This window comes from Sebastes fasciatus, chromosome 14, assembly GCF_043250625.1.
Source record: "Sebastes fasciatus isolate fSebFas1 chromosome 14, fSebFas1.pri, whole genome shotgun sequence".
In the NCBI taxonomy this organism is placed as follows: domain Eukaryota; kingdom Metazoa; phylum Chordata; class Actinopteri; order Perciformes; family Sebastidae; genus Sebastes; species Sebastes fasciatus.
Window position 1 is genome coordinate 17137321 of NC_133808.1, and position 15442 is coordinate 17152762.

The following is a 15442-nucleotide window of genomic DNA, read 5'->3' on the forward strand; positions in this document are numbered from 1 at the left end:
CCAAACAGAAAACGACTACAGAAACACCACCCAGATGTAAACAAACCGTTAACCACTGCTGCTTCTAAATACTTGATCTGAGATTTACAGTTTGTGAATTAACAATTTCAAAATGACAAGGATGTGGATGGATCTCGCTCTGAGCTGGTAAATACTGTGAACAAAGGGTTGGTGTTCAATCACTGTCAGAAGTCGTTGCAGAATCAGGCATTAAATGACCTCAGACACCAGAGGAAACAAATCATTACGGCCCCCGACTGAGTGACAATGTGTGGGACATAACTTACTTCTCCTGGGGGACTTGTGGCGAAAAGCAAATCCTGTCAAACTCAAGCTATGTAATCATAAAGCATTATGGCTGTGCAAAGTTAAGTTGTTTCAACAGCCAATTAGCAACACGGATGCACATATTCTATTTTACCTCGGGCTGTCAATCAATTAAAAATATTTAATTGTGATTAATCGCATGATTGTCCGTAGTTAATCGTGATTAATCGCTAATCTTTTATCTGTTCAAAATGTACCTTAAAGGGAGATTTGTCAAGTATTTAATACTCTTATCAACATGGGAGTGGGAAAATATGCTGCTTTATGCAAATGTATGTATATATTTATTATTGGAAATCAATTAACAACACAAAACAATGACAGATATAGTCCAGAAACCCTCACAGGTACGGAATTTAGAATAAAAAAATATGCTCAAATCATAACATGGCAAACTCAAGTCCAACAGGCAACAACAGCAGTCAGTGTGTCAGTGTGCTGACTTGACTATGACTTGCCCCAAACTGCATGTGATTATCATAAAGTGGGCATGTCTGTAAAGAGGAGACTCGTGGGTACCCATAGAACCCATTTTCATTCACATATCTTGAGGTCAGAGGTCAAGGGACCCCTTTGAAAATGGCCATGCCAGATTTTCCTCGCCAAAATTTAGTGCAAGTTCGGAGCGCTATTTATCCTCCTTTGCGCTTCACAAGCTAGTATGACATGATACCAATGGATTGCTTAGGATTTTTAGTTCCATATGATGCCAGTATCTTCACCCTAGCTTTAAAACTGTGCCCGCCATAACCTAAAAATCGCAAGTTGCGTTAATGCGTTTAAGAAACTTAGTGGCGCTAAAATGAATTTGCGTTAACGCGTTATTATCGCGTTAACTTTAACAGCACTAATTTTAACACAATAAATCAATTCTTATTTCAACTTCCAAATGCTGCTCTGGAAAATGTGCTCAACTGTTGGTTTAATTACAAAAAGCTGTTTTAAAGAAAATGACCTGGAGGGACCAGTCCAGGCAGGTGACGACGCGATGCTTGGACCAGCGCTCATCCATGAACTGCCTGTTGAGAGAGAGCTTTGTTCCAGCCTGGATTTCACTGGGGGAAAACAAAGAAACACGGATCAATAAAAACACTTCTTCAAAAACCAATTACCGTGTTTTTTTGTTTTTTGTTTTTTTTAACACTAGTTGTCCAATTATTACCCCTCCTTCTCCTCCAGGTCACGACCGCTGTAGTCGAAGAAGAGGTCCACATGCTCCGATAGAGCCCGCTCAATAATGCGTGTGCTGTGGTCGAAGAAATCCACAAACTCTTCGGAGTGCAGGATCTGGAGTTTTTCCTCCTCTGTCAGCTCGTGGGGGAGTGCTGCACAGAGGAATACAAACTGAAATGTGGTAGGGATCCCTGCTGCTCGTTACCATTACGATATAGCATGTGATGCACTGCTTTACAGGAATAGAAACCTCTTTGCATGCTGCAGAAACTATTATAAAAATCCCTAGAAGAACTGAAGGGGCTCAATTTGTGTTGCAAGTATGCATCATCAGTGGTGGTGAAGTACCTTCCTCCTCCTCCTTCTGGTCCAGTTTCTCAATCTGATTCTCCACTACTGGTTGAGCTGGAGCACTTTCTTCCTCTTCTTCTTCCTCTGTTGATCAGAAAGTGAAACTATGTGAAACACTGGAAAATACACACAGTTAGGTTGTATACACCAAGGTTCCTACTAAAATCCTATTCAGTACGCTAAAACAGTATAAATGTCCCAAAATGCAATGCGGTAGTGACAACAACAGACGTTGACCGACAGCTCTGTAACATCAATAACGCTTCGATTTAAGTTAGTAAGCATAGTGTCCTTTCAAAATAAACTTCCATTTGCACAGGAAGTTAGGTTGAGGCAACACAACCACTTAGTTAGGGTTAGGTTAACTTCACTGACTAACGACTGACGTGACTGGCGATACTAACGAGTCACGTGACTAACGATTGACAAAATAAGTCAACGTGACTTTTAGTTTTACACGGGACACAAACAGCGGTCTCCTGGTTGGAAGTCTTGTGTTCGTTTGTGTGGAGTTAGTTGAAAGCCCGGTTTCGTTACATACTGACGTTTAAGGGTGCAACGTTTTTCGATGCCGAGGGGCGGTGCCCGATCCCCGGTATTTGACGAGTCGGGAGTGAGACCGGGTTGAATCAACATCATTCCTACGCAAGAAATCATAAATAAATTTTGTTTACGATATCAATTTTGTCAAAACTTCAAAAGATAAACAGGGAACAAAAATAAATTCTGAGTAACAACGTTCACACAACGGGCCTCCATACAGACGTTTCACACCTTTTGGTCACTACGTCTTTCACCTCCATTATTTCCTTTTTTCAATAAAAGCTCCACCCAGTGATTATGGGCACGGCAAAAGACTGATTTTGTATCTGTGCCTTGCATTTGTTTGGTTTGTCTGCACAATGTCGCCTTTCAAAAAGGGAACCTGCTCCTCTAAAGCAGGGAAGTTTGTCATTTGTGTTAAAGGGACACAGCGCAGCGGGTGTCTTGTTGTCATAGGGACCCCTGTCCTTCCCAACTGTTAATGAGACTCTATCCATTCAATAGAAAGTGTAGCTGTCAGTGTAGCTGTTTCCTCTGTGTCCCAGTAGCAGGTTGCCCCCTTCTAGGCCACGGGGCAGCGGGGCAGAGGGTGTGGAGCAGCTGCCCCGAGCCCGTCCCATTGGTCCGGCCAGATGACGGCATGGTGCAAAAGCAGATGGTGATGCTGGGATTGTCTTGTGCTCTTCAGAGGTGGCATGGGGATGGCACAGAGGTTTTCCGCCTGGCTGCCCCGAGACAAGCTTCTCCCTGAACAGCAAGCCTGTGCAATTACCGTCCTAGCAGGAGGTCCTGCAACTCCTATTCAACCTCAGAGAATGTACAACAAAATACAGGCCGGACCAGCTGGCAAACTGCACACCGGGTCTACCTCAAAGAAGATTTCAAAACACATCTCCTAGAGACGGTATATAGCCTATGCTTTCAATGTAAAAATAAGAGCAAAAGCAGGACAAAACAGATTCATGAGGAGAGGGGAAATACTCGCCTGGTTCCTACAAGCATATCTTGGTATGAGCCTTATAGTTAATCTAAGACGACAGCACCGCATGCCAGAATTTCCTTCCTACGGAGATAATCTAAATGATAATGTCATCTGTCACGTTGTCCATAAAGTGATTTATCCCCTTTCTCAGATGGAGGTTTGGGGGAAGAGGGTTACCGGGTACACTGATGAGTTTACAGAACTGGGTTGATGACACAAGCCATTTCGATGTACAGCCATACTCTGCAACCAACAGGAGAAGGTTAAAATCTTTCCTTTCAAGGGCCTCAATCAGGCTTAAAGGAAAACAGTAATCACTGTCTTTCAGCTAGTCCCGGCCGTGCTCGTCAGCCCTTTCCCCGGTGAGGCAGCCAGAGCAATCAACCTGCCATGCATTAGGAGCGGATAGACAATCTGAAAATAAAGGGTATAATGCACCTGCCAGCCAAAATGGCCATTTGGAGAAAAGCTAGTGATCCTGGTGACCCCGCTGGGGATGTGTAGGGGGGTAGGAGCGCCTAGCGCTGCTGGGTGGTGGAGGAAGGGGAGGAACGGGAGGGGAGGGGGGGGTTGCATTTAACAGAATTCACCCGGATCACCGATGTCCCATACACTGACACCTCCTCTCAAAGCAGGCTCAATTATGGCTTTTGTACCACTTAAGAAATAAAAGCTTTTTTGGGGGGGGGGTGGAGCTCTGGACAGGAAGGGAGGGGGCTAATCACAGGTCTCAGTCAATGGACAATATATATTAATGCAAACACGGTATGTACAAAGTCTAATACGAAATGACCTTTGCTCTCCGCTGCAGGTGTCTTCCACTTTCTATATGTCCCTTCACAATAAGGGTCTGACTGTCTGACTTCAGCACGTGCAACTGTTAGTTTTTTTTTTTCTTCCTGCTTGTATAAAGGCCACAGAAAACACAACTGCCAATACATTCACAAACACACACAAACATGTGCCCTATCATTTCTTGTTTTTTTAAAATAGAGTACCTCTAGCCCCAGTTTACAAAATGCACTTAAAAAAACTGCGATCAACTATTTTGCATATGGCGCAACATCAACATCTGTGGTTGTGTGTGCAGCAAATTCAGAATGTCTGCAAGGCGAATAAAAACAAAAGACATCTGCAGTCAGACTTCTGTCAATCTGATAACACTCTTTAAGACTTAGTCATCCGTGAAACAGGAGGCTATTGTTTTCAACTTGTTCAACACGGTTACGCATGTCTCTAATGACACCGAGGTCTAAAGATCACAAAACAGACCGACGGGGAGCAGAAATCCAAAACCAGCACTCTCCTCCTTAAGAAAAACGTCTGTCACAGATCATATACGAACCCATAATATTGTCAAATGAGATTAAGAACAAAAAAACAGGTTGTAAAGGTGCAAATACTCACTCAGAAAAAAAAGGAGAATATGCCAGATTCTCCATTCAAAATGAATGACAGAGGGATACAATAGATATTTAACAGTACTAATCATCAAGTGCATAAAAGCTGACCACGATTACAAGTGGCACTTCGAACAAGAAGGCCATTAAGGGCTTTTGTGATGAAAAAGTTGTGACCTGCCTCTGAATTCAGAGTGATTAAAACAATCGAATTCAATTAAATATTAGATTTACTAAACTGCTCTACATACTCATATTCCTGACGAGCCTTTTTAAAACGCTGCACCAGACCAACCACTCCACACACACACACACACACCACCACCACCACCCAACCTCCAACAATATCTTACTCCATAATTACAGCCTCTTGTTGAGGAGTGCATACTGATGCTGCATATTACCTACTAGTACAGTGTGAGCGGCGGCGGCACAGAAATTCACCAATCTAATGGCTTAAATCAACAAATTTTCTGAAACTAAATAGAGATGGAATTCAAGTCTAAAAGAAATGCATCTATGCTGCAACATCAGGTCACAAACTTGGCAATTAAAGATGAATTAATATCAGTCCGACATGGACATCTGAGAGGAGATTTCAGGGCACATTGGGCTAATAAAGACCAATTCATGACGCCATACTGAACGCATTAATAATCAAATGTTATAACCGGATGATGCGTTCTCCTTGTCTGTTCAGGGGTTTTTCTTTGGGTCAACAGGGCAGGTGATGTTAAATCTTTTACTCCTTTCTCCGAGATGTCTTGCACACACCGTGGGGAACCCTCGGTTTGCAGCAGCCGGGGCACGCCAGCCGCTCCCTCTAATGCCACCGCCTGCTGACCTTGAGAGTGCTGCGCCGTTGCCTCCTTTTGACAACATGATAAATCGCTCAATCAGAGAACAGGCCCGACGCCACCCCACACATCAAAAATGCGCCGAGGGGAGCAAAGCCGGGGAAGGGGATGCCGTCTCATCGAGTGCCAGAAGTGATGGTGTGAAAATGCACAATGTCACTGAGTGTGTTTTGTTATGTGCCTGTTCGGTGAAGGGAGAAGACAGGGAAGCGAGGGAGTTGATGAAATGATTACATAGTGGCGAAGAGGGGAAGGGGGCCTCGTGTTGAACAGCTGGCAGAAACCACCGTTGTTTAACACAGTTTTACAATGCCCAGTAGAGTCCGGAGTAAAGAGCGACGAGGAACACGGGGATGCTCTTCATCCTTCACTAGCTCTGCTCATAGTTTTCCACAAAATCACACAATTTCATCGTGTGCTCGTGTCGCACGCCACCTCAGGATTTACTGCACATCACCTGATGGGACAACAACCAACAATCCGCACACTGTTTAAAACCCTAACCAGGCTTTCAAGGATGCTTAAAAAGGCGTGTTAGCTGATGCAAATAAATGGAGCAAACAGCTAAAAAGACTCCAAGAGTTGCAGTTTTGTAGAATAGTTCTGATATTTCTTTGAAAAAAGCAAAACAGAAACACAAAACAAAAATCGGGATTTCAGTCGAGCGCATTATTCGCCATCTGTCATTACAAGAACAAGCAGCACACCCACAAGTATTGCATATTTTATGGAACATGTGTTCAACATGTGGTGTCAGTAAGTAGCAAATATTCTCTTTTTCGCCGACCGCATGAGAGCTCCAGTGCAGCAATTACATACATATCGACATGCTTCAGAGGCAGTGAGCAGTCGTACGCGCAGAGCTTCATATCTTCCCCCTCGATCGCATTTCTCCTTCCCGTCACTGCTTTTCTCATCCTGCTCATTAATTACACCGAAGCGGAGTTGGTTGTGAGGTTGAGAGGAGCGGGGCTTGTCTGAATTTAATCTTTCCTTTGACTTCTTGTGTTTCCTGGGCCTCATTTTATCTTTGCTTTCATCTCAAATCAAATCTTTTCCACTTGTGTTTCACTTCCGGTACGCACTTGTCCGCTCATACAGCACCACAACACCCGTTATGAATACAAGTGGTGTACCATTCTTGCAGCAAATTAAAACATTTGTTAGCAAGGAAGTTACACATCTTAGACCAATACGTTCTTTATGCATCCACATATTCAATCAGTTAGGTTGATATACCCTAGAGATGTTCCAATATCATGTTTTCCTTCCCGGTAGCGATTCCGATACCTGAACTTGCAGTATCAGCCGATACCGAGTACAGATTTGATGCCCGCGTGATAACAAATATATAGTTATTATTATTATTTAACAGCTGTTTACTACTGACCATGTATGGATGTGATTGCTATCTTTGTTATATGGCCTGGCTCAGGTTAAACCCTTTGTAAAACATGAACAAATACATAAAGTGAATGCAATAGAACTTTCTTTTATTATTCAGTTCGTCGGTTACAAAGAACATGATTAAATGAAGCTAGGTATAAATAACAATTCCGCTGCGAAGAAGAATTGTTTTACTGTTAAACAAGTTGATTTTTTTCTGGGTTAATAAATCAAGGTATCGGTTCAGTGCATAGACAGGCGTACTCGCCAATGACCAATCCTGAATTTTGGGCAGTATCGGACGCATTTCGGATACTGGTATCGGAACAACTCTAATATACACACAGGTTTTGTCCATTTTTCAAGGTTAAAGCTAGAGTTGGTAATCTTCTCCAAAAACATTTCTGTTATATTTGTTGAAATTCTCATTAGATCCCGACAGCAATCAATAAATCAAATGCTCTGACAAAAAAAGAATCTAGTATCTGTGGCTGTTGCAGGACTGTAATAAACCTACTTACCTGTATGCACTCTGCTCGTGCACTCATTGTGCGTCACCGGAGTCTTACACAAGTTGTTAGCTCGACAGCTGCGAGTACTAACAATAGCCATGTTCGTTGTTTACGTTCATTATGATAATTTGGGGGCGTGGCTTTGGAGGGAGGCCGGAAGCGACGGACTGTCAGCGTTGCCAACTTGGCAAATTTCTTGCTAGATTTATGGACTTTTGGAGCTAATGCTGCTAGCTAATTCCATTGGTAAATGGTATTTATATAATGCTTTTCTAGTTTTCCGACCACTCAAAACACTTTACACTACATGTCAGAACTACATGTCATTGGAAAAGAGTTGGCAACACTGGGCTGAGTTTTTCGGTGGGATTTTAAAAATCTAGTGTACTCTTGCTGGTTTCTTAAGATTACCAAACCTAGCTTTAACATATGTAATAATATGCGAGAATCACCTTCTTTTTGCTGAGTCACGACAGGTGTCTGGGTCTCTTTTGTGTAGGACACAGTCTCACGTGGAGGGAAGTCCACTTGTGTGACTTTGGCCATCGCCAGTTTTGGAGTTCCACGCCTAAAAGCACAAAACAACTCAAACTTTGCACAGCTCAATATTACCACAATGATATTAACAAGAGTCAGTCATTCTGCTAATCACTGTTCTCATCTGCTTTTGTAACAATTTTCATCTCCTTGCAAGTGGAATCAATGTAAGTCAGTAAATGAGTGTTGCATGGGATGGCAGAGAGACTTCAGATTAGTGTAGCAACCAGTGTGAATCAATTGAAAAGGTTGTTGTCTGACCACTCTTGCATGCACGACGTGACTGTTTTCCTGGACTGCATTAACCGAATAATGACTTTGGAAGACAGCAATCATGCCAAAGATTGAGAGAAGGGAAAATGACCAGGAAAGGAGAGAAGAGAGTGTCCAGTACCCCAGCTCAGAATCAGAGTGAAGTTGAAGAGTGGACGGGTCAGAGTCCCAGTGCAGAGTCCTGGTTAGTGTCACAGCAACAAGGCGGCATTAGTGAGAGAGAGAGAGACAAGCGGGCACAAATGAGGAGAGGAAATAAAGTTAGCGTTATGGCACACAACATGCTGATTGGTCACAAATCAGTTATCAAAACACACTTAAAACTGGATATGTTTTTTGCAGTTCAAGCTTAGAATCTGCCTGCACAACGCTCAGAGAACATATCTGCTTAAAATGCATGGACACACAGCCTCCCAGAGTGAGATGACACAGGGTGTAATGTGCAGCCTGCGGGGCTGATACAGCCTGAACTGTGTCACACCAAAGACTCGGAGTGTTGTGCAGACAGAGAGGAGAGAGAGGGAGAGAGAGAGAGAGTGAGAGAGAGAGAGAGAGAGAGAGAGAGAGAGGGAGAGAGAGAGAGAAAGAGAGAAAGAGAGAGGGGGAGAGAGAGAGAGAGAGAGAGAGAGAGAGAGGGAGAACCCTGAGGGAGAAAACATGACCTCCATGTGTGTAGGAAATGGCCATGCTGGTGAGGGAAATGAGTCAACACGTAGGGGGAACAGCTCCCTGGGCCTGATGGGACACTGGGGGAGCTTGAGTTTCAGCCCAGGGAAGGGGCTCTAATTAGGGGTTAAGAAGTCCCCCAGGCATCACAGCAGCCTGCTGTTTTATTGTTAATTTAGGATCGTCCTAATTCAACGGCACACAAATTAAATAAACATGCACTCAGTTGGCATAAACTTGTCATTATTCACTGTAATGGTATGAGACTTTCCAAAAGATTTTTTTACCTCAGTTGTGCTTAGTGTAATCATGCTTTAAATACATTCACAGCCTTTGTCTGGAGTTGATGCAAAGCGTATATAAAGCAAAAATAGACCTACATTTTTCTAAGCATTATTCAGAATACTTCAGAACTAATCTGCTTGAGAGGCTGTGAGTGAGAAGGACGCCGAAATCACATTCTTGCAGGCATAAGCATAACTGAGCACATAAAAAGCACAAAAAGCACTTTTTGAGACGACATATAAAGCTCAATAAAGCATTTAAACACGTTGCCTCAGGTGGAGAAATAGCCATGAATTCTTGATAAACAGGGATGTTGGCATTGTTTCCACGCTTGTAATGTACTGTACTAGAAGCGGGGGGAAACAATGTTGTTACTCAATCTGTTGCTGAGGAGTGTGTGTGTGTGTGTGTGTGTGTGTGTGTGTGTGTGTGTGTGTGTGTGTGTGTACCTGTGTCCCACGGCTCCATCAGAGTCTTGGCTCCCCGCCTCACTCGGTGTGCCCGCCGATTTGGGAGTTGGGGAGACGGGAAGAGGGACTGCACACAGCGAGACAGACAAGAATCATCTGTTACAGTGTGAAGACACTCAGCTATGCACAACAGAGTGCAAAATGCATCCAAAATGCATCATTATTAGCAAGTTAGTTAAATCAGTGTGTACATAACAGACTTCTGCTATGGCAAGATCAGCACATATTAGGAAATAATCTTTAATAACTTCCTTTGTCTTTATTAAATGAGTTTTTTTCATTTCTGTTTCTAGCTTGTTTGCATCCTGAGAGACTTGTGAGGATTTTCTTATGGATCTCTTCTGCCACCTGCTGTTTGCAACACGTCAGTGCTCTAACAATCCTGCTCCGGATGAACTCCAATGTTAATACAGTCTATACTGCTATTATTTTACAAATATTTGTCTTTTTTTTAATCAGTGCTTCCCCTTCTACAGCACAGGTGTTCATGTACATTTTTATGAAATCTATAGGAAATATTAGAAAACTGAGAAATCTAAAGTAAGACTCATGTTTGAGAGGTTATTTAACCCATTTGTATCTGCAACTGAAATTTTTAATTTAAAAAAAAAAGTGTTCTCTGGGCTTGTCTAAGCACAAATGTGAAGAAATATTCAAAATCTGTCAAACCATTAGGCTGAAGAGGTCTTATTAACTGACTATGGGGTTAAAGTGCTGGCTTTCAGATGAGGCTGTTTGCATCCACACCAGATGAACAGTATGAATATGCCTTTAATATAAACATGAATCCATTTTTTTAGGGGACAGAAAGTAATAGCACAAGTAAACACAAAGTTATTATATCTAATATTATGCTGCACATACATTGAAGTCAATGACTGTCCGAAGGTTACCACAGCCATATTCACCTCTTGCTTGTTTCTGAGCTTTTTGCCTTCAGTTTAGTCAAACACATGATCAGCTTTACTGAGCTCTGGCGACTGAGTCAGCCTGTAAAGAACAGTCCACTGTTTGGCCATTAAAATCTGTATGTTTTATTTCAATATCCTACTGCTTAGATCTGCTTTGGGGCACATAAAATAATAAATGTAATGATTTGAACGCTGCTCACCCAGAATGAATGTTAACACCCTCAAACCCTAGTCAAAGAGCCAAAACACTGAATAAAAATACTGACTGTACTAATACAATGACTGCAATGTATGTGAAATATAATGTCAAATCAGCGACTGTACTTGTTTCGTTTATGAACAGGTATTTACGGGAATATATGAAACAATATGTATGAAAATGAAATATCTAGGAACCCTGTGGATGTGCCTGTTTTTTCCCCTAGCGTTACAGAATTTAAAAGCAGACATCACAGACGTTAAGTATGTACTGTTAATATAAAACATACCAGCAGGAGTATCTGGTGTTATGCCCATACTCTGTAGCAGAGCCTCAGCCTCACGTCTTTTTTTATCCAGGTCAGAATCATCCTGGTGATGTGCAGCCTCTTTCAATTGGTCCGCCTGGAAACATACAATATCCATATTACATTGCTATTTCCAGACCAAGAAAAGGTTTAATAAAGCATTCAACTCTCAAAGACATTATTCCTGCTGGTATCTGCACAAACAAAATGAGATATAAGACTGAACTATCAGGACTTATTTTCTTATCTTGGGTACAAACAGTACTGTCAATCATTGTGGTACGTTTAAAAAAACACCTTATAGACATCTAAAAAATGGACCCAGTCAGATATTACATGACAGTAAACAAGGACTCCTTTCGTTATTATTGGATTAAGCCCAAATTGAGCATTTTCATACACTTTACTTATTGTCAAAAAACAATCCTTGATAAAGATTTTCTTTTGCTAGATTTATTTTGACATATTAAATCATCAATGTTCAAATGTATTTGCTACACAAATCACAGACATATATAAACAGCACAAATCTGAAATCCTTGATGACAATTGTGATATAGAGAACGTAATAAAAAAAATCAACAATTTTAATGTTACTTTGCATCTCAACTCGCACATAATCTGGGCCATTAGAAAGATTTTTACATTTCGTATACATCTCACAGCTAGTTCTGTAACAAAATATCAACTTTAATAACTGAGCTGCATCTCATTCACTAGGGAGTTTAACAAATACAAACCAGTTATTGTTATTAGGGCTGTCACGAATACCATTTTTTGGGCTTCGAAGCTTCAGTGAGAAATATTCAAAGGTATTTGAAACTTCACAGAGCGGAGTAGCGCAGCAGGCTGACATGTTCTTCTGTCTGTCTGTCTGTCTGTCTGTCTGTCTCCCCAATTACAGCGCCGCTGCCGCACTACTGTACGCACACGCACTTCTACACATAACAAACAGCAATATCATTCTGAGAATAACTAATAATTAATGTTGAATAATGGATAATGTGGGATTATTCTGTATTTCATGGGCTATTTCTGGATTTATACTTTATTATTGCATACTTATATATAAAAAATGTAAGTAAGTAAGTAAGTAAACCTTTATTTATATAGCACCTTTTAAAACTCACCGTTACAAAGTGCTTCACACACAAAATGAAACATCAAACAATGAAAAATTACAATATGACACACAGAAACAATGAGAAACAGATCAAACAAAAACAGACAAACACACATGTGGATGAGGCCTATAGAAAGGCTTGCCTATAGAGATGGGATTTTAGAAGCTGCTTAAAACAGTCCAGAGATTCAGCAGCTCTAATAGATTGGGGGAGGTGATTCCAGAGAGTTGGGGCTAAGACAGAAAAGGCCCGATCACCTTTTGTTTTGCAGTTTGAGTGGAGGATGGATAAAAGGCCGAGATTAGAGGATCGAAGTGTTCGACAGGTCGTTTAAAAACGAAGCATTCGAATAGTGATTTGAAGGACGGATACCATGGGCAAGGGTCGAAGCTTCAAAGCATTCGGGTCAGCCCTCATTGTTATGAACGGTATTATTATTTTTAAACAATGCCTCTTATTGAAAGATCAACCTGCAAACTTTCTCAGAAGGACCCTAAATCTTTCTAAGAAGCCTTGGAGCCTGTTGTGTACGTCTGTCAACATAACCATCAGTCGTCTTAAGCTCTTAACTGCATTTGACTCAGATGCAGATAGTGGCCTTCAGTGATTTCTTGCAGCATCTTGAATATCAAAACTGAAAAAATATTGCAATGCTCACACTGAGCCATTTCTGGTTTTGATGCTGTTCATTCTCCATTTAAATTTTTTGCATTCAATATCAGAGAAAAATTCAAAGCATTGCAAAATGTTACACATACCGCTAGCTTCTTGCGCTCCTCCTCCTTCCTCTTCTTCTCCTCTCTGATTTGTGCCAGGCGTTGCTTCTTCCTCTCAAGCTCTGCTTTCAGCTCACTTTTGTCAGACATGATGCCACAGCTGTATACAAACAACACATTTTTGTTTGTCTTACATCGAGAATACACTATAAAAAATAATGCACTTTGAGTTTACGTGTAATGAAATGTGCTATATAATAAAATTGCCATTGCCATTACATTGTTTAAACCTGCAATAGGCAGAATGTTTTTGGCATCATTGAGCAAAAAAAGACTTGAAACTTGACTTTGACTTGTAAAAAATGACTTGTGAGCATCTCTGCTTTTTAGTTCATGAAAGTATACAAAGTATACTTTCATGAACTTTAAGTACACTTTAAGTATACTTGTCAGTATGAGCCAAGTACACATAGACTTTTAAGTATACTTGTCAGTATAAGCCAAGTATATCAGATAAAAAACAAGCATCAATGGTTTGTGTTTGTACTGTGTACTGATAAACAAAGACTTTAAAATTAAAAAAAATAATTAATAAAAATCCTAGCATCTCCTGACAGCTGATGCTCTCAGCTTCAGCACCATCTTGCACAGCAATGGAGACAGCTAGACCTCATCTAGCTGTTAAAATGACCATCCAATAGTATTTTTCAGTATTTTTTCTGACTTCTCTGCAGCTGAGTGAGTTAAACATCTTGACTGATTGGAGACAAATACTCTCAGCCACATATACTTCCTGCAGCTGTCGGACTCCACAACCAGCACTGCTCCCAGTAGACCACTTATACACCAAAACACTGACAATAACCTGATATTTTCAGGTGGAATTTCATTCATTCATTCATTCATTCATTCTCACTGTGCAATATTATTTTCCACTTGTGCAATTTTGTTAACAGTCTGTTTATTGTCAATACTGTTTATACTGCTCCTATTTTTATACTTCCTTCTATTTAGATGGTTCATATTTTGTTACACTTTGTTTAGCTCTTTTTTTACTGTGTTAGCTGATGCATCTTATTTTATTGCACTATCCCCTTTGCCGCTGTACACTGCACATTTCCCCACTGCAGGACTAATAAAGGAATATCTTATCTTATATATAGCGTAGACCACTTACACATACACACCAAAAAACTGACAAGAACTGCACTTTACTGTACACCAACTGTCTATCAGTACTACTCAGGTGTAATTCATACTGTGCAATATCATTTTCCACTTGTGCAATTTTGTTAACAGTGTTTATTGTCAATACTGTATATACTGCTCCTATTTTTATACTTCCTTCTATTTAAATGGTTCATATTTTGTTACACTTTGTTTAACTCTTTTTTTTTTTTTTACTGTGTTTGCTGATGCATCTTGTTTTTTTTTCACTATTCCCTTTGCTGCTGTACACTGCACATTTCCCCACTGTTGGACTAATAAAGTCATATCTTATCTTATCAGCTGATGCTCTCAGCTTCAGCACCACCTTGCACAGCAGTGGACACAGCTAGACCTCACCTAGCTGTTAAAATGAGTATTTTTCTGACTTCTCCTGCAGCTGAGTGAGTTAAACATCTTGACTCATTGGAGACAAATACTCTCAGCTGCATGCAACACTAATAAAACCACCAGTCATTGTCAGCTAACAGAGAGAGCCCCACCCTACCATGTTGGTACAGCCGGTTAGCTTAGCATAGCTTAGCTTGTCCGTCTCTGTCACATGTTTCTGGTTCTTATCAGCTTGTTTTATACGCCTTCACACAACAAACCTGCTCCATGTTAATATGAGGTGTTATTGTACTAATAACACCGTGGTTTCATTGATAAAACCCCACAATGTTCGCATCCAGTCGGCCTTCCTTGTTGCCATTAGCTACAGAGCTAGCTCAGCCTTCACTGCTACACAATGAATAAAGCAGGTTGAGCTACAAACAGCGACGAATACAGAATACATGTTACAAGTGTGTACTTCTACAGCTAACATGATATTGATGTGTGAGATTACAAACCTTTAAAGCAGGTTTCCAGACCTGACACCAAATCAAAATGACTACAACAACCAGCCACAACAAACGAGCTGCCAACACAACTCCCTACAGGAGCCTGGAGGAGACACGAGAGAAGCGCTTCGCGTTTTGACGTCACTCTGCTGCTGTCAACTGAGGTCAAAGATGGAGAGTTGTGAGTTTGATTAAATCTCAAAAAGGCACCGATAAAGTGTGACATTAGTTATTAATGTTAGTGGTTCATATTGTGAATTAATGTTATATTATCTTTGAAAGGTATTAATAGAGCAGGAAACCAGAGCACTAAAGGTTAAAAGGTCCCACATTGTAAAAAGTGAAATTTTTTCATGTCTTTTATATCATAAAGCA

General features: G+C 41.0%; 1 protein-coding gene across 2 annotated transcripts in view; it reads right to left on the minus strand.

Annotated features, from left to right (window-relative positions):
- LOC141782694 (dynein, cytoplasmic 1, intermediate chain 2a) overlaps window positions 1–15219 on the minus strand; it is a 21683-nt gene extending 6464 nt beyond the window's left edge. The window contains exons 1-9 of one of the 2 annotated variants that reach the window (XM_074659326.1): window positions 15077–15219; window positions 13062–13179; window positions 11162–11276; window positions 9742–9829; window positions 8463–8522; window positions 7984–8099; window positions 1849–1935; window positions 1490–1652; window positions 1283–1382 (exon numbers count right to left, since the gene is read on the minus strand). In XM_074659326.1, the coding sequence (XP_074515427.1) occupies window positions 1283–1382; window positions 1490–1652; window positions 1849–1935; window positions 7984–8099; window positions 8463–8522; window positions 9742–9829; window positions 11162–11276; window positions 13062–13169 (837 nt within the window). In that variant the 5' untranslated portion in view covers window positions 13170–13179; window positions 15077–15219. The remainder of the gene's footprint in view (window positions 1–1282; window positions 1383–1489; window positions 1653–1848; window positions 1936–7983; window positions 8100–8462; window positions 8523–9741; window positions 9830–11161; window positions 11277–13061; window positions 13180–15076) is intronic. The other variant, XM_074659327.1, reaches the window with a different exon arrangement.
- Window positions 15220–15442: the final 223 nt, after the last annotated feature.